Genomic DNA, 22,659 nt, shown 5'->3' with positions numbered 1-22,659 from the left:
TTTTAGCCCTGCTTTTATAGTATGCTGAAGCTCTGCAAAGAAAATTAAGTATATCTTTTCTTTCTTACTTTTAAATTTAATGTAGCCCTTTAATTGACCTGTTTTCAAATTTCAGTAAGTGTAGTATTAGTGTAAATAAATAAATAAATAAATCGTTTAAATTACTGTGATTCCTTCCCTCTTTCTGACTCGAAAGCACATACTGATTCTAAAGGTAATTTTTATGGAGCTTATAATTTGCCATGAAAGTTTGGTGACATCATATATTGCAATATATGCAAGCAATTTCAAATATACCTTTTGGAAATGCTGAAATATTTGATACGTCATACGAACAAAATTGAACTAGTTTCTGTAAGGATAATTACACCCAGATCAGCTCACTGTGAACAGTCTTGTGAGGATAAACTTGCTGCTGCATGCCGTGGAATGCCCCGAGCGTGGGGGCGGCGCACAGTTTGGAAGTGTCTCGCATGTTACTGCTCCTCAAGTGGAACAAAAGTTACACAGCTTAATGTGATGGCGTGCTGGCTTTCAAGCAAAACTACTTGCTCTGTTTACACTCTTTATAAGCATTCTCCCATTTTCTAAGAAAAAAATGTGTGACCATGAAATGCAATACATGTTCATCTCACAAAGTTTACAGTGTTCAATCAGAGTGCAATATGTTACTGAATCACTTTGGAATATTTTCTACTACTACAGAAGCGCACATTGTATTTCAGTTGGCATAGTGAAAAGTGGAGAAAATAAACCATCCTAGTAGCTATGAAATACGTTTAATTTTACAAAACTCAGAAGACTTCAGGTAGGCACATGATTACTCAAACTGTCTGTTCAGTACGTGAAGTGTTAAATTTTTTTTATTATTTACTGTACTGCCAAAAGGGCTTACATTCTGATGAAGTCTAGTGTGCCATTTATGTACTTTCCTTTTGTTAAAGTGTTTGTGACAAGCTACTATTATGAGCGCAGTATTTTACAATTAAATTAATAAGTATGAGCCTTTTGGTTCCCAACACCACTCGGTTTTCATGAGTTACACACAATACATAACTCACAAAAAGAATCAGTCAACTGTGAGAGTCATACAGCCAACTCCTACCTGAGAGGTTAGGCAATGTGTTTTATAAAGTGAGTCTGACTACTGACCCTTGATACATGTTGATATCTACCGGCATCAGCATGCACCCCAACACATCTGGCAGCCCAGAACTGAACCCAACTGAATCAGTAACGCTACAGACGGAAAGTTACTGGCAATGCTGTATCTGTTTGTATGGGAGGCTGAACAGCCCAGTGGCTTCTTCATAGAAACCTGTGCATGTTATAGCATGAAATGAAAGCAGACACAACTGAAACCTCACATTGTTCTTCCCAGTCTATCATCTCCAATCTTGTAGTGTATAACATGGGTCAAAATATTTAATACTTACATGTAACACTAATCATGTATCATTTCAGGCTCCTAAGAGGTTTGAAAGTGTACAGGATGCCATGAAATATCTTACAAGCGCTGAGCACAATACCCATTTATAAAAATAATTATGAGAAGAAGTAATTTTAACAGGCATGTAACCTACAGGTACACAAAAATAAAGCCGTGTTGGAATCCAGGGCTGCAGCTGATCTAGGGCTTCCTTCTCCACCCATTACACTACAATTGCTTAGGATCTGCAGATCTCTTGTTCTCATCTTTCACACTCCTCTTAAGAGAGCAAAACAGCCAACTACTCCTGTGTGTTGCTTGCATTTACAATATAGTTGTAATACAGGCAGGCAACAGACTAACAAACCTGAACTACAAGTACCTTCTGTTTGTTTTGCTTTGTTCATGTGTACAAAGCAACACACACATTTCTTAAGGACTAGCAGTAACAGAATGAACCATGCTTCTGAAATGAGAGTCCTTCTCAGGCGCGCTCAAGTAGGTGACAGTCTGGTCACCAGTGCCTACCTCCAGATGGATTTATCCAGGTGTACATCTGCACGGCCTGCACTCCATACTGTGCTAGTGTTCAGGCTCACAGCCATGAAGACCAGCTCAGAAGCTACATGTACTAGCTGCAGAAGTTTAAGCTGGTTTAAGGTACTGATGTCACATTTCCCCCTTCCCTCACTGGCTCTTACCATAACTTCCCTCGGACTGGCACTTGTGCAACTGGGTGATGAGCTGGCTCAGAGGGATGACTTGACTGACACAAAGAAGAGCTTGAAGCTCAAGCTGCAACCACCAAGACAGGCGTATGCTGCCACAAAAGTACCTGTGACTTCATGTCAGCATTTGTTTTGCAAAGCAGCACCACCTCCAGGCCAACGCTGGCTTAGAAGTCGGTAAATCCAGTTTAAAAGTAGGTAAATCAGAGGCACTGCTATTACCACTGAGGTCAACAAAACCTTCAGTTGGACCTCTGAAAAGAAATGCTCCCAAACGTTTTAACCACATTAAAGGAGATTAAAGCACTATCTTTGAAACAAAGCATCGTTGATTTCCTCAGGGACAGAAAACTTGAACAAAGGATAAAAATAGAAAGGCATACACATCTTATGCTTTTTTAGTTTTTGTCATTGTTTTGGTTCTGTTTTTTTTTTTTATATAAGACTGTCAGACAATTCTTACATCTGCCTAGGAGAAACATCATCTTCCTCTCTAAATGCTTAACTCCTCTGTGTTTCTGGGAGCAGGATGTTATCTGTCCATGATCAATCTCTCAACACAGCATTCAGTTTCCAAGCCTTTTCTCCATGCTCTCGTTGTGTTTAATTTCTTGTCAGCCTTAGCAAAACATTTACATCACCTAGTTTGGGGAAACACAGGTACCTTTTTATGGCTATAAATTTTGCTGTATATTTGTGCCTACTGTGATACTCCTCTTAGAGATTGTTTTCCCTTGATTCTTTCAACAACTCTTCTAACTACACTGGAAGCAACTTGTTGTGAAGAAATGACAGCATCTAATTCAAATACAGATTCCCCCCCCCCCCCCAGCTTCTCACACATCTCTTAAAAGGGATATCCACAGTAAAGAATAAGTCAAAAAATTAACCAAGGACACATACATCTCAGAACATATTGTCTAAACCACGTTTTAATCCCATGTCCCTCAGTAAAAAAGTAATGTAGCATAGCATTCTCATCTATACAGGACCAGACTCAGCTGGGATATGAACATTCAGAAAAATAAGAACAGTGGTCAGAATAGAGAGGTGTCTGTAAGAACTAAGAATATAATTGGGCTTTTATTTTAAATGTGTAAAATATTTTATTAGTAACTATGGAAAATTTATGGCCCAGCAAACAATAGCTTGAAGAGTTTATCTAGATTCACAAATGTACTCATACCAAATTATACTACAAACCAACTTACGTGCTAGTATTTTCTCCCCCTAAACTTTCATCTTTTTTTTTTTTTTTAATACAAATAAACATCATTGAGCCATAAGGAAGCAACCAAAAGAAGAAATGACTCCATGATGCCATAAATTACGTTTTCCATCTTGGTAAATGGTAGTATTTGATAGAAGTATAGGATCTAACTTATTGTGTAGATACTGGTAATTGTACATTATTTCAAAAACTACACAATATTATTTGTGGGATAAGCTAACTCTGGTGTTCTTTGTATGCAAAATTCTCTGCACTTGGGATATAGAAAAACCTCTTCCTTTGTATTACTCAGGCTAATTCACGGAAAATGGACATTCAAGACTGAATGAAAGGTGGTTGGAGGCATAAAATAACTGAAGCTTTTTACTTATTCTTCCATAGGAATTCAACTTTTTTAGCTTTCAAAACAAAATCTGAGCAACAGCTTGAGAAATATGTGGATCTAGAGGGAAGATAGGCAAGTATGAAGGGTATGAAACAGTCATCTTGTCCAACGAATATTTCTGAATATTTCAAAGTTTCTTAAACAAAAGTTCTCATGCTAGTAACAATACTGTCAAATCACAACTCAGGTCAAGCAGTTTGATGTATAAAAACAACTGTGTTAGCTGGTATGCTGGATTTTTAAAATTTATTTTTAAATAATCGCCTCCTGTTTCTTAAGTTTTTGTAGGAACAACTTTCCATTTAACTTGCAGAAATATTTATTATGGCCACAGGAGGAAACATTTCAGAATGATACCCAAGTTTATTGCTGACAGAATATAGAAACAAACAGAATTTAAGGCAAGAAATAATAATGTTCAGAGCATACTCTCTATGTACATGCCAACATGAAGCCAGCTGTAACCCAAAATGCAGGTATAAATGTTTTGTAAGAGAACACATTGTTATCAAGGCTTTCAGATTCAAGAGCTACCAGTCATTGATATGCTTAAGATGAATGAGTGTCCAAACACATTTAGAGTTAAAAAGTTTGCTAAGGAACTAAAAAAAATAATCAGAATACTAGTTACAGTTGAAATATTAACAAAATGCTTTGCTATAGTTATTGTCATTGTATGTGAAATATGTTAGGTATGTTTCACACTATTTAAATATGCTAACAATACACTTATAGCAAGATGTTCCCTGCAAACAAATGTAACAACAGAAAGTGTTTCAGAAAAGCTGGACAAAACTAAATAGTTAATTCAGGAAAAGAAAAATAATTGGACTACTGCATTTAACTAGCACTGTTACTTTGACACAAATATGTATAAGTCTACTGTCTTTCTCTCTGGCTGAATCTTAAAAGTAAAATTCAACATATTTAAAGAGAAATTAAAGCTTTACATACACTCTATTGAAAATGTAATCAATTATTAGAGAGGCCTCTTTAAATTGTCCCATAACTCTTTACAGCAAATCTGCATTTTTTTTTTTTTTATGCTTCAGTATTAATGGAAGGTGAACAGCTATCAGTGAAAATATATGTATGTAGCACATAAGCACCACTAAAAAGCCCTTTAATTTATGGGACACATGAAAGTAAAGTCATCAGGACTTGTACCTTGTGCTGGCGATACTTGGTGATTCTGCTCCAAGCCTACATCTTTCTAGCTGATTAGCCACAATTTGCCTTTCCACTTCCAGTTCTCTGGTAAGTCTTTGAAATTGGAGCTCCTGAAATTTCAAAATAGAAAGAAAAGCATTCTTGATGTTAAAAAATGGGTGTGGATTAATTCTGAAACAATCACTGTTTCATCACAATCATGTTTCTTGTTTTGACTCTTCCTTAGTGGAATAAACTATTAGAAGATTAAAGTGGGAATTTAATGGTTCTTTAAATCAGTGATTCATGCAAATATTGATTTATCACCTGTTACAAAAGGAAAAACATGTTTAAGCATTTGTGGATTTTACTCCTCCTGCAATTAAAATTTTTGTGTCTCATTACATTGCCACAATCTAACAAAATCGGTGCCTATGAAGTCACTCTTCAATTTCATCTATAAACGAGGTATCCTGGAAAATATTGTATCCTAATCTTTCCAATTGCAAAACTTCAAATCCTGAGCTACACTATGCTCTGACTTCTGTATTCAAAAACTTAAGATTTGTCATTTCAAACTGGCTGAGGGTAGAGATGTGCTACTTCACCTTTCCCGATTTAGGCTTTTGTTATATTTCTTGGTCAAAGGTACCAAACCTCAGCCTTTGTAAAAGGCTTTTGGAACACAATGCTCAGAGGAAGGCTGGGAAATACAAGCGATGCACAGAATGTTTGTGCGTTATTGAAATCTGGAAACATTTTCTATAAGCATGATACTCTGAAATCTATGCTATGTCATCATGGGATATTAGTGATGTTTTCATCCACAGTTCGCTTTTATTAACGATAGAAAAGGATTCTATCGAGCAATTGTATTATTTTTCAAACTGATATTCTACATCCCCTGAAGTTTAAGTAAACTGTTCAATACTATTTAAAAATAAATAAACACCGATATTTAATAATCTGATGAAGCAAGTCTTATATACAAGTCACAGCACAGAAGCATTCCTTTAATTTTAAAGTGCAAATTACTAATAAGGTTTTTTTTGCTGAATGTAAATCATGTAATTGTATTACATAGTAGTTGCATGCCTTGCCATATTACAAAGTCACCTTCACTCATAGATTATAATTAATGCAAACTATTCTTTCACATCTTACATTACATGGAATGAGGCTTAAATACTTTACTTTCATTAATGGTCCCTGAAAGAGCTCTCTACTACTTGCAATTTGTATACCTTTTCAGTAAGGTAAAGTGTGGTTCAGCAACGCACCCTATGGCTTTCAGCAGTCTGCAAGTACCTCTCACAGCTCCAGTCCAGGAGGGCTTCACGGCAGTGCAAAAGAGAGGTCAGAGTAACAGTGTAGTAAAAAGCTACTCTAAAACCAAGATATACCTTGCAGAAGTAGAGATAAAGTTTTTTCTACTGACAACACAACGAGATTACCTCCAAGAATCCCCAAACAGAAGGCTAATTAGCACTGATTTCAATAGGAAGTCAGCTGAGGGCTAAGTCAAAGAGCAGCTGCCATACTGCCAAAACAACTCCATATATTAGATGACAAGAAAAAAAAGCAGCTACTTCTGAAAGCCTGACTCAAGCTCCATACAACAAACTGGCCTGTTAAAGATACACCACACAAGCTACTGCCCCTCCCAGATGATATAAGGAATTGTAGACACTTTCAAACATTTCTCAGAGCTCACTGATCAAACTGAATAAACACACCCTAATATTCCAAATATTGGCCAGCAACACTGTTTGCCTCCAGGACACGGAACTCACCCACTACTGCCATAGGACACAAGCATCCACAGAGCAAGACTGCCTTTTTCTGCTATTGCTCTACTAAGAACAGGTCAACAGAACAGAATACTTTGTAGTTCTGTTAAAAATAAATACGCAAACCACAGGAGCAGCGGAGGGAGATGGGGTCCTCAACTTGCTCCTGGCCACCCCTTCCATTAGGTTGGCATTTACCGTCAAGTTTCAGTGTTAGAAAAGCTTAGCACAGTCAATGCTCAGACAAGAAAGAGCATTTTAGGACATGCATCCTAAACTTGGATTTTATTAAAACCTGCTTTTAGACAGAATTCTAAAGCTAAATCCTTTTAATCCTGAGACCTGATATGAAAAGCCTCACAAACATGATAACCTGTGGACCACAGCAAATCTTATGGGCCGGTATATGGACTAGAAAGTATGGATAACATCAGAAGGTTTGTACGACATGTAACTGCATCCAGCAGCAGAGACCCAGTCATCACAGTCTGGTATCAGGTCTTAGCACGACTCAACTTCATGTCACACCAAAGAGGTACACATGCGCCCAGTCAGTTCGTTTGGACACTTTGTCTTTTGGAGAGAAAATACTAAAAAGTGTATTAAGCAAAAAAAAAAAGTCAAAGAAATTTATAAATGAGAATTTGTTTTCCAATTCTAAGTCTGAACGTAGATAATACATCCATCTAAAAGCTGATTCACTAGGCAGTCATTAATATGCTAGTGGAGAATGCCGTGGTTTTAAAAAAAAAAAAAAAAAAAAGAACAAAAACAAAACAAAACCAAAAAAAACATTCAGACGCTGAAGCTCTGTAAGTTCTGAAGCAAATGTCAGCAAGACAAGCTTTTTCCCAAGTAAACAATGATGTATTGTACAGCATAAAACAAACATAAATCTTTAAAATAAACAGTATTGCACTGCTTGTTTGCAGAAATAATATAAAACATTTACCCTTATGTTTAAAGCTGTTTCCTGTTCTTTACTTTTAAATCAATATTTAAATAGCAATGTCATTGATACAAACTATGAATTTGAACACAACTCAAGTTGCCTATTCTTATTTACTGATCTCTTAATTAGATGAATAAAATAAAACATATGCTAGCCATTATTTGTTTCCATTCAACCAATCTCTATTAATTTGCCTTTTCATTACAGGCAGAGGCATTAATGAAAATAACATTATTCTAGAAAACATACTTCTAATACATGCTATGAATACACATTCATCTGAGCTCGCTCCTCCCTTCGCTATCTCCTCCTGCACTCTAACACAGTCCTTTACACCAGCTCACATGTATTTCTGCAGGAAGGCATTTTATAAGGCAAATGTTATCACTAGGCAACTTTTGCCATTTTGCATTCCAGAAGGAAAAAATGACATTAAATTACCAAATCCCACAAAAAGGTTGACATTGTCTAGAAAGCCTTTTTACATAAAGTGAATCAAATAAAAAGGAGCATGTAACAAAGGAAACAGGACAGAGCTCCAGTTCCAACAGTTACAGTGGCAGAAATCAGACACACAAGAGGGAAAATAAAATCTGGGCTTGTCAACCAAGCTTGCATCTACACAATCACAGCTTTTTAAACTAATTTGTCACACACTTCTGTCCTACAGGTGTTTAAGAGATGAACCAGTTGAGATCATCAGAAAAATCAATAATGATTTACATTTTACAAGTGTAAAAAAATTACAGGTTTAAAAGACAAAAAAGCCCCACTGAAGCTAAAAGCACGACCAATGTAAGAGAAGTCTTCTCTAAAACACTACAAAAGTGTAACAGCTACAGGAAATACTATTTTTTTGCAGAACAGAAAAAGGATCACGATAAAATACAGAGAAAGTGGAAGATAAGCTATATTTTTCCTCATTTCACAGTGTACTTTCTTTATACAGTATTAATAGGTATACAGTTTCCTTCCCACCCTCCCTGAGAACTCCTCAGAGTATATTCAGATTCTTCACCTGGAAAATAAAGATCCACCCAATTCCAATAATCATCTCCAATTTTTGAGGATTTCAGGCAACTGAAAAAAATAGGAATAGTGAGATTTTGAATCATAGAATGGTTTGGGTTGGAAGGCACTTTCAAAGAGCATCTAGTCCAACCCCCCCGCCATGGGCAGGGACACCTTCCACTAGACCAGGTTGCTCAAAGCCCCATCCAACCTGGCCTTGAACACTTCCAGGGATGGGGCGTCCACAGCTTCTCCGGGAAACCTGTTCCAGTTCCAGTCATCATAAAAAAACTTCTTCCTTATGTCCAATCTAAATGTGCCCTCTTTCAGCTTAAAACCACTGCCCCCTGTCCTGGCACTGCAGGCCCTGGTAAAAAGTCTCTCTCCATCTTTCTTACGATCCCCCTTTATATATTGAAAGGCTGCAATCAGGTCTCCCTGCAGCCTTCTCTTCTCCAGGCTGAACAAACCCAACTGTCTCAGCCTTTCTTCACAGGAGAGGGGTTCCAGCCCTCTGATCACTGTTGCAGCCCTCCTCTGGACCTGCTCTAACAGGTCCATGTCTTTCTTGTACTGGGGACCCCAGAGCTGGACACAGTACTCCACGTGGGGTCTGACGACAGCTGAGTAGAAGGGCAGAATCACCTCCCTCGACCTGCTGGCCACGCTTCTTTTGATGCAGCCCAGGATACAACCAGCTTTCTGGGCTGAAAAGAAAGCCCAGCCAGCTCATACCTAATTTTTTGTCCACCACGATCCCCAAGTCCTTCTCTGCAGGGCTGCTCTCAATCCCTTCATCCTCCATTCCGTACTGATACTGGGGGTTGCCCTGACCCACGTGCAGCACCTTGCATTTGGCCTATTTGAACTTCATGAGGCTCATGCTGGCCCACTCCTCAAGCCTGCTGAGGTCACTCTGGATGACATCCCTTCCCTCTAGCAAAATGAATCAACTGCATCACTCAGCTTGGTGTCACCTGCAAACTTGCTGAGGGTGCACTCAATCCCACTGTGTCACCGATGAAGACAGTAAATAGTACTGGTCCCATTATGGACGCTTGAGGGACACCACGTGTTACTGGTTTCCACTCAGACACTGAGCCATACTATAACTCTTTGGACACGGCCAGCCAGCCAACTCCTTATCCATCTAACAGTCCATCCAACAAACCTCTCTTTCTACAATTTAGTGGCAAGAATGTTGTGGGGGACCATATCAAAGGCCTTACAGAAGTCCAGGTAGATGCCATCAGGAGCTCTTCCCTTGTCTAGTGATGCAGTCACTCCGTCGCAGAAGGCCACCAGATTAGTCAGGCAGGACTTGCCCTTGGTGAAGCCACGTTGGCCATCCCTAATCACCTCCCTGTCTTCCATATCTTTTGACATGTCTTCCAGGAGAATCTGCTCCATAATCTTACTGGGTATTGAGGTGAGGCTGACTGGTCGGTAGTTCACAGGGTCCTCCTTTTTACCCTTCTTAAAAACGGCTGTGATGTTTCCCTTTTGCCAGTCGCTGGGGTCTCCGCCTGACTGCCATCACTTTTCAAATATGACTGAGAGCGGCTTGGCAACTACATCAGGCAATTGCCTCAGGACCCTGGGATGCATCTTATACGGTCCCACGGACATGTGTGTTCAGGTTCCTCAGGTGGTTTCAAATCTGATCTTCACTTACAGTGGCAGGGATGTTGTACCTGCCTTGAGGTTCAGCGATTTGAGAGACGTGGGAAGAGATTACCATTGAAAATTGAGGCAAAAAAATTTAACTTTTTAAAACTAAATCATCTTCAGTTAATTTAACTGAAAGTATCACAGTAGGAAAAGGGAAGAACTCTTATTTTTCTGCTGATAATTCATTTTCTAACTTGATACATAATCTCTTAAACGTATGCAGTTTGGTCTCCACAGTGAGAGTGTAAGCCCTATCTAGAAAATTACACAGTTTGGTTTTGACTGGCAGAATGATGCAGAGATATACATTTAGTATTGGACTGTTGTGTGGCCTGCCCAGAGTTCTTAATACAGGCAATTTTTCTCTTAAAAAAACCCAACATTGCGATATAAAATTGGTATAGGTAGTTGCATAACATCCAAAGTAACAAATTGCCCATTTAAGTAAACAACCCTATTTTTTCCCCACACTGCAAAAATCCAAACCCAGTTAAAACAGAAGAACTGTATTTCTGTTTTTCTCGGGGGTGGAAGAGGTGAATGCAACAAATGGACAACATAGCAATAAATTTTACTTCATTTATTTATACTATGTTTAAAAAGCAAAACTCACTAGTATTCTATCAGAAAAACTGTGCTAAGTAGAAATAAGAGGAAAAAAACACCAAGCCCCGTTTGGCCACTTCTTCTGAGGTACTTGCACTGTTGATTTTGGACCAACACCATCAGTTGTCTATTTACAATATTCTTCATAACTTTATATTTTGGTGCTGACAAAAAAAAAATCCACAGTGCACTGAACTGCAATGGTGTAAAAGGCATGCAACTGATTTGCCATTTTTAAATCATTCTGATGCATAGGAAGATCTAATGTATTTTTGCAAGTGCAAGCAAAGCAGCAAAAAAATTCAGCTCTATTTTCTACTCTGAGTAATGTTCTTATGTGTGCAGTCTGTGGTTCCAATGAAGTAGCAAAGTTTACATACTTTTTGAAACAATAAGTGCTCACTTTTGTATGTCTTCTTAAATTTGGTATCTGCAGCTGTAGTTGATATGTCTTAAATACCTGCATAAATACATAAGAGGGATAATTTTAGAGGTACCATCTTCTTTACAGCTGGAATACCTCATGTTTTAAGCCTTTTTTTCTTTTACCTTAAATCATCATACTAGTATAGAAAACTGAGTCCTAATCAATTCTAAATAAGTGCATTGATCACCATCATAGTTTATGCTTCCTTATAATGACATTTTATACCACTCTGAACAGATACCTACCACCACCATGTTTATCTATCAGACAGTATACTACTTATTACAGGAACCTATTTGAATTTGTTTCTCTAGCCAGCTTCTCTGAAAGCAGTGGGAGAGCATGCTCCTCAAACAGGATGCTCCCATACAATGCTGGCTGCTAGCAATACAGAGAAGGTGCTGCCCTAGGCAAAAATCACAATTAACTGATTTTTATAGTACTGGCTTGTGACAAAATGACATGACAGGAGTCAAATAAAACAATTAACAAGCTTGTTTTCATTTGCAGAACATCATCTATGTGGCAAGAGCATACTAAAATTATAGATGTAGATTACAGAATACGCTGTCATACTGCATAAAAAGGACCCACCAAATGTTCTGAAACATAACACACTACAATGCCTTGGCCAGAGCTACTTTTTTCCAAAATTATCCAATATACATCAAGGGTAAAAAAATCCCTATAATCCTATTCACCTGTTTAGCAGTAACTACTTAATCACCTTATAAAACTACAGTTTTTGTATTCATAACCTAAATTCCACTGTAAAACCACAGACCATATTTCTTAACATGAAGCTACAAAAAATGCTGGCTTTAAATACAATTACATTTAAGGCACAGGAAGCATATACATGGTTCAAGACAGAGAAGAAAGCAACCTGCTTTGGAAAGGCAATCAAGGCAATCATACAGACTGCAGGCAGACAAGCTTCCATGAGTGAAAACCAAAACCCATGAAATTTTAGAGCTGTGTAATTTCCTTTCGGAGGCTGAAGTTTCTGGAGGAGGGACAAACCCTGCATGGGGTGTCAGTGTTGTAGTGTATACCCCAGGTGACCAACAACAGCTCTTACTTGCAAGCTCTGCATGGCAAGTGGTAATTCGTCTGCAACAATGTTGAGATCTCACTGAAGAAGACACTTCAAGGTCTTCACTGCCGCAAGATACAGATGACACAAGTTATACCAATCCTGAAAACAAAATACTCTTGTTTGAAAGCTGAGTACCTCTGACAGACTTGGGGCTCCCTGGCAAGTGAAAACAGTTGCCAACACACTATGCTGGGCTATTAACAGCAAATATTTGAAAACAGGTAAGTAATGGGAACGTAATTCATATGACTGACCATGAAGACTGTCATTCTCCTGTTGCAGGCTTTGGATAATAAAAGAAGGTTTAGAGGCAATTCTGTGCTTTCTATCTGCATCCCGCTATACCACCATGTTGCAGAGATCCAACATTTTGGTTAACGAGGAACTTTTACCCCTCAGTAACATGGATGAGAACGAGGAGTCTACATTCATAACACTGAAAAATAAAAATTACTTTCTTCCTGCCCTGTTGTGATTTGAAAAGCTCTAGCAAAACACAGATAACTTAAAACTTTAAACAAACAGTGGTCCAAGTGGCTAACTGAAGGTTTTCTGGTGACAACTACGCAAGAATCAGCAGCAACGGCACAAGCAGTGAAGACAACTCACAAACTCTTTTTGAATGGCATGTGCCTGGCTAGTCAGACGAGGATCAGGCAGTTGGGACACCCGAGAGAGATGATGCCAATGACAGAGAGATGCATCTCTTGCAGCTTCTTGGCTTCTACCAGTTCTCAGTGGTTGCTGTGGTAGAAGACAGGGCTAGGATGGGATGTTACTTCAAGTTGTAATAACACTGGGATATGCTAAGTTGCTTCAATTCCCAAATGTCACTGTCTTTCTGAAAGACTAAGAAGGTATTTCTAAGCTGAACTATGGAACGTTTTCCTAGTCACAAAATGTTGCCTGTTGAACAATTCAGTTGAGCCTCTTCCAGCAGTACAAGTTGATGATCTAAGAAAGCGTAGCCTACATTTGAGAGGAATGCTTTTACCTTGCATTTACTATTTCTCATTCAACTGCAACATACAGTGCAGAGCCACACAACTCCCATTGCCTATGAAAGTTCAAACGGTGCTAAAGAAAAGGCAATTACATTTTGGACATTTTCATGATACAAATGTGCAACAGAGAAGAGGACAAACAAAATTAAGTTCACTTATACCTTCTTCACATTAACCTCCTGCACTGACCTACGCAGAGTTCTACATGTTTCCACTTGCTGTAATCCGGAGCTAGATCAAGCAACTGACTACTTAAAAACACATTGAATACTGTATTTTTCAACATGAATATCATACTGTAGTGACCTAATATTTACATTCTCTACCAGAATCTATTGAGAAAAAAACCTGTACTTTTAACCAACCATGTTAGAGCAACCTTAACATTTTCTGTAAAAATAAAGTTTACTCACGCACACAACTGCATTTGCATGCTTTCAGTATCTCAGGATCTTCCAAAATAGAAGACAAAAGATAAAAAATTGGACAGGGTAAAGAGAATCACAGATTACAGGATGTGAAATCACACAGCTACAATTATTGGCTGATCGTACTTACTCTGTATTCAACAGCAGTAGACCATTAAAGCCCTTAATACTTTTATGCCTGCATTGTTCACTAGTCTGGTAAAACAGTTTAGTGCTGCTCTAGCTGATGAGGGATCAAAATTTAAGCAATTCATAGAAAGCTTACTCTTAGTCAATGGTAGAAAGAAGAATACCACTTGAGGTATTCACTGACTACACTTGAGCAGCATCCTCTTTGGAAACTGTTTGTTACAATGCTACCTTTTTTTAAATTGGTGCTGAGGCTAAGTATACTGTTCTGCCAGCTGGTGATTAGAGTTCAGTTGCTGCTGAGCAGATAGGCTGGTAATCTAAACATAAAAGTGTTACAGAAGGTATAAATACTCCAGTATATTTCAGGGATACCCACAGTTCTAGGCAGGCTCTTTTTCAAGGGGAGTTTCTCCTCAACAGCCTAACAGTACATGCTAGAAAGAAAAATTAATTTCTAGACCTTCATATGAATAAAGGAGTACACAGAATTTTGATTAAGGAAACGAGTGAGTCGTTTCATCTGAGGCAGGAGTGGCATATATTTTGTCCTAGAATAAGGGCCTTGGGAAGCGGACTTCTCAGACTTGATTCACCAACGCTGGAAATGCTTGTAAACAGCAGAAACAGTAAACTTCAAAGTTCTGGGATTAAATAGGGAAGAATGACCTATGCAATTGAACACAATATTAAGAGAGTTGGAAAAAAACCAGTTCTTCCAGTCATTCAGAAAATGTTGACAAAGATTTTTGTTTCACTCACACAAAGCTTGGAAGTCCATTTAATAAAAAGTACCGCCTTCATTTCAGAACTGATACACATTTATCCACCTAATTGATCACTAGATGCATGCAAATCAGAATTTCAAAGCAAGACTGTTCAATGTTTGTTCCTAATTACTGAAAGTGCATTTAGTAAGTCTTTTTTCCAGGTACCTCGTTGAAGCGACATGCCTACACAGTCGGATTACAGAGTACTTGATATAAAGCACTACATATCTGAATTGGTAAAGAAATCTCCCAAACTTAATATCAAAATACTGTCATTCTAGTAAAGATGGTTTTATACATGCAATAATAAATTCTTTGCTGTACAGAGAATACATTCTTTCCTCCATTTCCATCTGAAAAACTTAGGTTTTTGCCTTACCCCACCCTCCCCCGCAAACCCTATAAAAAACATCTCAAGAACTATGTAAAGAATTTTGTACTTAAACAATAAAGAAGGGAAAAAAGTGCACACTTTCTAAGTATATGATATGGTTCCATACAGTTATACAAAAGGAAAAGATTTTGCTGCAGTGTTGAACAGAAGTGAACACTTCTAGGAAAACACATAGGAAACCCCAAGAGATTTATGATTATTCATCCAAAAGCATATCCATTCATTCTCTATTGTCAATTATTTACAAAAGAAAAGGTGAAAAGTTGTCCATCTTCAGGTGTCAAAACCAACTAGACCAAAGAACAAAGAAACTAAAAAAAACCCTGCCACTGCTGCAAGTGCTTCTCTCTTGGCAAAGAAATAAAAAGCAGCATATTCATGTTAGTTTTGAAAACTGGATCGATGGGTAGTTTTTCCTGTGAGACCTTTTCTCTCAGCCCAATCACTGAAAAGGAAAACTAACATGCTAAGCAGGAAATTCACAATTCCAAATGATCCCATTTAATCTTGCCAGTTCAGCAGCAATTCATTCCAAATTCAGCAGTGTACAGCTTGGATGTGTAAAGTAGCAGTGATTACACAAATCTATCTGGAGTAGTTGGCAACTAGCTGCCCCTACATTCCAATTCCCCAAAAAAGTTACTGCTATGATGTTGCTCCTACAATTTTTAACAACTTGTTATTTTAGTATGGAAATACTCAATTTACTTTTAATATGGATAAGAGACTCCCCACAGAACTCAACTAAACTTTTATCCAAATACTCCCCAGGATTCAGAAATATAGACACGTACATTTTAATGCTTTAGTTTCACTTAAAACTTGTTTCAGCATTTCCTAAGATACTTTTATTGATTATAGCATGGAAACTTCATAACGTTTTAGAAGTGAAATACATGTTTTGGGGAAAAAAAAACAACCCTACCTCCAAAACAAACCCACAGAAAACAACCCCCTTCCCAAACCAAAAAAACAAAACCAAAACACCCACAACCCATCATCAAATCCACTAAAAGAAAAAAAAAAAAAAGGCCAAAATATGCTTCAGCTTCATTACAGTTAGCCTTAGGACTCGCCTGCATTCAGAAAGGAATTCCTCTACTAGACATGCAACTTATACCAGTGAGAGTCAGTCCTTCCCTTGACGTTCATCCAAAAGTATATCCACTAGTGTACCCGCAAACAGAGTAACTTAACCTGGTAAAAGAACTATCCCTGCTACCCCAATCAAAGCCAGTGGTGGTTGTGGTGGTAGTGTCATAATTTATACTAATTAGGCATGTGTTTTCACATTAAAACAAAACTTGTGCTTTGTCAGAAAAGCACAAAGCTGCAGCAACCTAAATTTCTTCACAGATTACACTTGTTCTGCACATTTTATAACACTAAAAGTGAGGAAGATTTACACAGCTGTCTGACAATTTTGTCTCAATGAGAGACTGTTCAGAGTTCAGGGGACACACTCTGGTAAAAAAGTTGCTTTAAACTGATTTGGAGTCATCGGAAAAAGAAACAAATGGAGAGTTTATTTAAAGTGGCTTGTAGGGTTCATAGACTAATTAGTGCAACTTTTTATAGAATCGTATCTATGCCACTATGGTAGAAAGCTTAACAAAGTCATTCAATAAATTTATCTACCTATTTCAGAACTACTGTAGTAATTTTAAAAGTTTTTATTAAGTTAAAGTCTTGCACAATTTGACAAGTAATAATAAAGGCTTTTCTAAATTGTGCTTCCACTGCAATAAGTGTTTCTGAAGTAATGAAGTTAAGGTGTGGCAACTCTATTTTACAAATACAGACCTACTGCAAATAAAGAGAGATTCCTGTATAAAAGGAAGTTAGGCCACAGCAAACAGCATAGTAGTTTCTGTTCAAGATTAATAAAGTAAATAACTGCACTGGAAAATATTCTGTTCTGGGCTTTCTGCCATACAGGAAGGGTGTTGAATATCTCAGTGTCCGTAATTATTATCAACAGAAGAAATACCAGAAAGCAACAGTTCAGCTCTTAATTCTTTCACATTATCACTTTCAAGAGTGAAGTACAATTTACATCTTCCTCTCCCTTGTATTCATTCTAATATGTCTATACATTTTAAAGTTAGGATACAGTTCTGAAGTTTGTGTTTCACTAACTATTAAACACAATTTTAATTTTACTTTTTCCTTTCATCAGAATTGAGTTACTTAATAGTCCACATATTTAACAGTCTTTTTATGAATGGAAAGGGGAAGAGGTTTTAACCTCCTTTTTAAAATGAAGAAATATTCCATTATCATTTTTTCGCTAAGAAAAAGAAAAACATTACTTGGTTAGGAAAGGGAATGCTAACAAATGCCTTTTTACTGTATACTTATGTATCAACCTATTATAGACAATGCTGTCATAATTGTATGTTCAGTTTAAGTAATCACTATTGCACTAAAATTGCACAAAAGCAATTCTGGACAGTAATCACAGCAGTAAGATTACTGGCTGGTGATCACTAGCAATTACAGTACTGTCATTTATCGCAATGCTGCTCATCAACTAAGCTACCATGATGAGCATGTTCTTTGTGAACTGCAAAATAAAATGGACCAACTTAAAATCACCACGAATGAGTTCTAATTGACATTTGTGAGAAGTTAAGACAGCACAAGGCAAACTACTGTCTCAGATGATGAGAAGTGACTTAACATCACTGTAACTCAGATGACTGTGATTACTCATATCTCAATAGCCTCCAGCATTAATATCCTTCACACTGGAAGATTTAATATTAGTTTTAATATCACTAAGAAATTATTAGGGTTGCTATTGTCATCTTAAAATACTTTTGAAACTATTAATTTAGGCATGAAAATAAAGATCCAAGTTTCATCATCCTGCAGAAAATTTTAATCTAAGAATGAAAGTTCTATGGGTCTGAAATCTGCTGATATCAGACGATATAATCTAATTCTCACCTTTTTTTTTAAATATTAATATGGGATAACATATGAGAACTAATACATCAAGTGTTTGCATTCAGAGTTAATATTTGGAATCGAGTACCGATTTATCTTAAAAGAAGTTCTGAAACAGAGGCAGCAAAGCACATTTATTCTGAAATTCAGATGTTACAATTTATGTATTAAGCCAAGAGAGATGATCATTATTTCTAGTTCTGACAATGAAAGGCAAACTAACACTTATCTCTGTGTTCTTTAAAAAAAAAAACCAAACAAAAAAACAAAAAAAAACCCCAAACTTTACTTAGAATGTTTCTTTGTAAAACTGCAAATTTTTTCCCCTTCAATGATCTTTACAAATTAAAGCTGAACTTGATTTCAAACACAATTTTATTTTCCCTATAGACACTATCACTAAGATACATGTCCATAAATGTGTTGCAGATTTAAAGTATATTACTACCTTGGTATTGATAACTGAAACCAAACTCACAGTTTAAAACCCATTCTTTAACAAAATACAATTAATCATACCGAATCTTTATGTGCAAACTTCTGTAACACTGTACACAACTTTGCAGAATGTACAAAAAGGACTGGTTCTCAACGTTGCATCAATTCTCCACTAGCTTTTCTTTTTTAAACAATAAACCTGCATTTCAAGTCTGATTTACAACAGTGCATACATTCCAAGGGATACAGAATACCATAATGATGCTTCTGTTCAATGCAATTAAATGAACCCTTCATATTCAGATTCTAACATTCTGATATACAAAATATACCATACTAACGGTAGGCAACACACTTTCGAAACAATGACGGTTTTTTCCAGCAATGCAATAAGAGACAATGTTTAACTCCACAACGCATACTGAATTTCTGAATTGCTGAAAACAAGGCATATACCTGTTCCTTTACAGAAGCTAAAATGGTAGTGGCAGTAGTCTCTGGTTCCATGCCTGGGCCTGTGGAAGTTTCCTGTGTTGTCTGCGGCAGCCCCTCCTCCACCATTGGGGTCTGCTCAGGGGCTGGCATTTTGCCTGCAATAACAATATTTTAAAATAGTTTACATTTTGAGCCAGTGATGTTTAAAATTCAAGTTTTCAGGATTATAAATTCTCTTGTCTTTTTTCTAAAACCTTTCCAAACTTAACCAAAGTAGCAGAGAACTTCGTATTATTAATATCAACGTATGTTGCTATTACTGTGCTTCACCTTCACAAACTGAAATCAGAATTACATACAGAACGTGAGGGCCGGGCAGAAGCAAGCAGGCAGCATGGCTTTTAAAGATTATTTTTAAAACACTATTTTGTGGTAGTTACTAAAAGTAGCAAAATCCAAGATGCATGAAAAATACTAGTGTTAAACATTAAGAACACCCAGGATCAGTAAAAGTTTACCACAAGTGCAGTTTTTAGCATAGAAGAATGACATGTAACAGCAGAATGCTTTGCTGTTAGGAACAAACCATGGAAGAGAGTAATTATGCTAATAAAAAGTTAACAGGAATAATGCTTCTAGTGTTCTTTTTGCAAAAGAGGAAATTAAAACACTAAAGTTAAACCAATTGCCCTGGGCTATGGATAGTGTGGAAAGGACCGAAGGATTAGCGTTCAAGAATCCCAAGCTTCATTATCGCGGAGGCAGCACACTAACAATTCCAGTACATGTAAAAAAAGCAATTCATTTGTTTAACTACAGAAGTCACTATTAACTAACATTACAGAGATAGTTAAGAATTGTGTTTAATACTTTGAAACTAGCATGTAGGTGGTATTCATGTAGCTTCTGCACATATAACCATGCTTTAATTTTCTTCAGAAAAAAAAAGAAAATAAAGCTTGTGAGGTCTAATGTTAAAAGCAGTCAATATTTCATTTTAGATTTTCAGAACAAACAAACTCAATATTCTTAGAGACAAATATGAACAGCAGCTTCCTTCCCCTCATTTCACCAAGAGCAAGGAGCAGCTTACACTGCAAACGTGCTGCAAGGCTGGGAACGGACCCGTAAGACATCTCAGTCCTGACCTGTTTTAACCATGACCATCCCTTCTCCACCACCTGCCTTTTAAATGCCAAATCAGCATAAAGCTGGGCACACACCACGCTAAAAAGATGCAGGACAATCTACAAGATCAGTGGCTGTGCTGTAAAGCTGCGCATTTCTGATTTGGTTGGAAGAGTAGTTGAGTTGACCCTCAAGGGATCTCTTCTGGAATCACCCTACGGGACCGCTCGCCCTCTCGGGACATTTTCTGCACTTGTGCCTATACACAGAGGCCGAGTACAGCCAAAGCACTATGTTGTCAGAGGACTTCTATGTTACTACAGGCAGCCTTGGGCAGAAAAGATGAGTGGAAAACGCAAGAGAGACGATGTAAGAAAAAGTACTTTCATTCTGCTTCGTGTACAGTGGCATGCGCACCATGAGAGGGATGACTTCTGCTCAGGCTTACGAGCCACTTCGAGTGCATTAGCAGGCGGTCTTTATTAACCACACTATTCTAGTCTGCTAATAGAGCCGGTAACACAGTTAATGTGCAGTTTCACATCAGCCACTGAGGGAGTCAAACAACAGCTTCAGAGAAAGTGAAGTGAGATGAGTGATGAGAGGCAGTGGAGTAGTCATGGGGGTAACATATGGTGCAGGAGCCTGGTCACCCATCAGCTTCTACCACTATGAATGGAAAAAGGCAAGCTGCGTCCAAAAGCCCATTAGAGGAAGAGCCTCACTCGGGCGCAGCTACTTTCTGGAGAAGGGCCTCTCCTCCCCTCAGCGACCGCACAAGTGATGCAGGGAGACTGTCCAGTAACCTGAAAAGAGTCTGTATAAACAGCCCATTCTCACCTTACGTCCGTATTGTATTTATCTTCTGGAACAAGGAAAAAGAAATTGCACAAATTCTGTGCTGCCAGGTTTCTGGCGTCAGGATTGCAGAGGGAAATCCGAGCACACTAGTTTAGCGACACAAAGAGCAACTCCTTTTCCTTCTTCCCTCACCTCACCTTCCAACAGGACCAAACCACAAGCATGGCAATATAAAGACTGCGCCACACTCTGCCCTTCTCCTAATCTAAAAACACTTAAGTCCAGAGCGCGTGTTTCTTCCTTTCCCACCGCAACCGCAGCACCTCCTCACCCCAGCAAAGCCCTTCCCGCCCCGTCCAGCCTCACCTCGCCCGCACCCCGCTCTCTGAGGGAGAGGAGGCCCCGCCACCGCCGCGCCCGCCGGCTCCAGCCCGGCACCGCTCCTCACCACCGACCCCGCGGCAGGTGTTCGCGCCCTGCCCGCAGGGAAGCGGGGCACAGCGGCAGGCCGCGGGGTGCGCGGCCCCCCGGCCCTCCGCACCCAGGCCGCCGCGGCCCGGGCGGGGGCGGGAGGCGGCAGCCCCAGCCGGCCCGCGGCCTCCGGCCCGCCTCGCCTCCCACCCGCCCATTGCTGGCTGGCTCCGAATAAACACGCTCTTCCCTCAGATGCCAGAGATTTGGTGAGAGACACAGGGAGGGAAGGGAAGGGAAGGGAAAGGAGGCCGGGAAAGGCAGGCGAGAGGCCGTTCTCCGGCCCTCCCTCGCCCGCTGTGCCTGCCCCCCTCCGCAGCCGCCGCGGGGCGGCCGCACCTGACGGGACCGGCGGCGGGCGGTGCCGGCGGGGCGGCTCGGCCGAGCCCGGCACGGCAGGCAGCGCGGGGGGGCTGAGACGGAGAGCGGCAGCGCTGCCGAGTCCTCCAGCTACCGGAGCCCCACCTCTACCAGAGAAGCTAGAATACGGTAAGCTGATTTCTATAACAACGGAAAAACAAAAAACAAAAAAAAAAAAAAAAAAAGGGAAAAGCAAGGGTAACAACCATTTCTTCCACTGTAACTTTATCACACCCAACTGATCTCAGTCTGTGTTGAAATGCCTGCGGGTGTGTATGCCTGAAGGGGACCGAGGTGGGTCTCTTGCAACTGGAACACAACTTACTCTTGGAGAACAGATATAAAGTGATATTACCTGCTACTCGGCTTCCAAAGTACCACCAAATGAATAACCAGCCATACCTGGCTGTTTTTGAAACAACATTTTCATTCGTTTCAAGCTTGCAAATACAAAGGCTGCCACACTGAGATTTTTACAAGCCAACCGTAAGCCTGGCGTACACCTAAAGCCTCGAGTACCCTTGTTTCTACAAGAACGAGTTAAATAGCATTCAAGAACACAGAATAAAAAGCGTGCTCTAACAGTTATATAACAGGATTTTGAAAAGTCAAAGTGAAATGTGTAACTTTAAGCTTTTAGAAAATAAATATGTATTCTTTTAAGGTTTTACTTGTAAAAATCAACTCTTTCACCAAGCTGTAATAACCCAAAGAATCACAGAATACATGTTATGATTCCCTCGGTCATACTTGATTTTTTAAATCGCTTTCCACAGTTCTTTTACGAGTACAACTTGGTGTTTCAGGTTTCTAAATGGACTGTTAAATTTGCAAGCATATCATGAAGTAATAAAACTACCCAGTCAAGCTT

The 22,659-nt window shown here is 38.9% G+C and overlaps 1 protein-coding gene across 1 annotated transcript in view; it reads right to left on the bottom strand.

The window, feature by feature from the left end:
- The window catches only part of PKP4 (plakophilin 4), a 103,114-nt gene that overhangs the window by 53,757 nt on the left and 26,698 nt on the right, over positions 1–22,659 (bottom strand). Inside the window, exons 2-3 of the mRNA XM_050899494.1 lie at positions 19,050–19,183; positions 4,941–5,053 (exon numbers count right to left, since the gene is read on the bottom strand). Of these exons, the coding sequence (XP_050755451.1) occupies positions 4,941–5,053; positions 19,050–19,178 (242 nt within the window). The 5' untranslated portion in view covers positions 19,179–19,183. The remainder of the gene's footprint in view (positions 1–4,940; positions 5,054–19,049; positions 19,184–22,659) is intronic.

The sequence above is a fragment of the Gymnogyps californianus genome, chromosome 7 (genome assembly GCF_018139145.2).
Source record: "Gymnogyps californianus isolate 813 chromosome 7, ASM1813914v2, whole genome shotgun sequence".
NCBI lineage: Eukaryota > Metazoa > Chordata > Aves > Accipitriformes > Cathartidae > Gymnogyps > Gymnogyps californianus.
The sequence above is the reverse complement of the archived record's forward strand: the minus strand, read 5'-3'. Positions and strand labels throughout refer to the sequence as shown.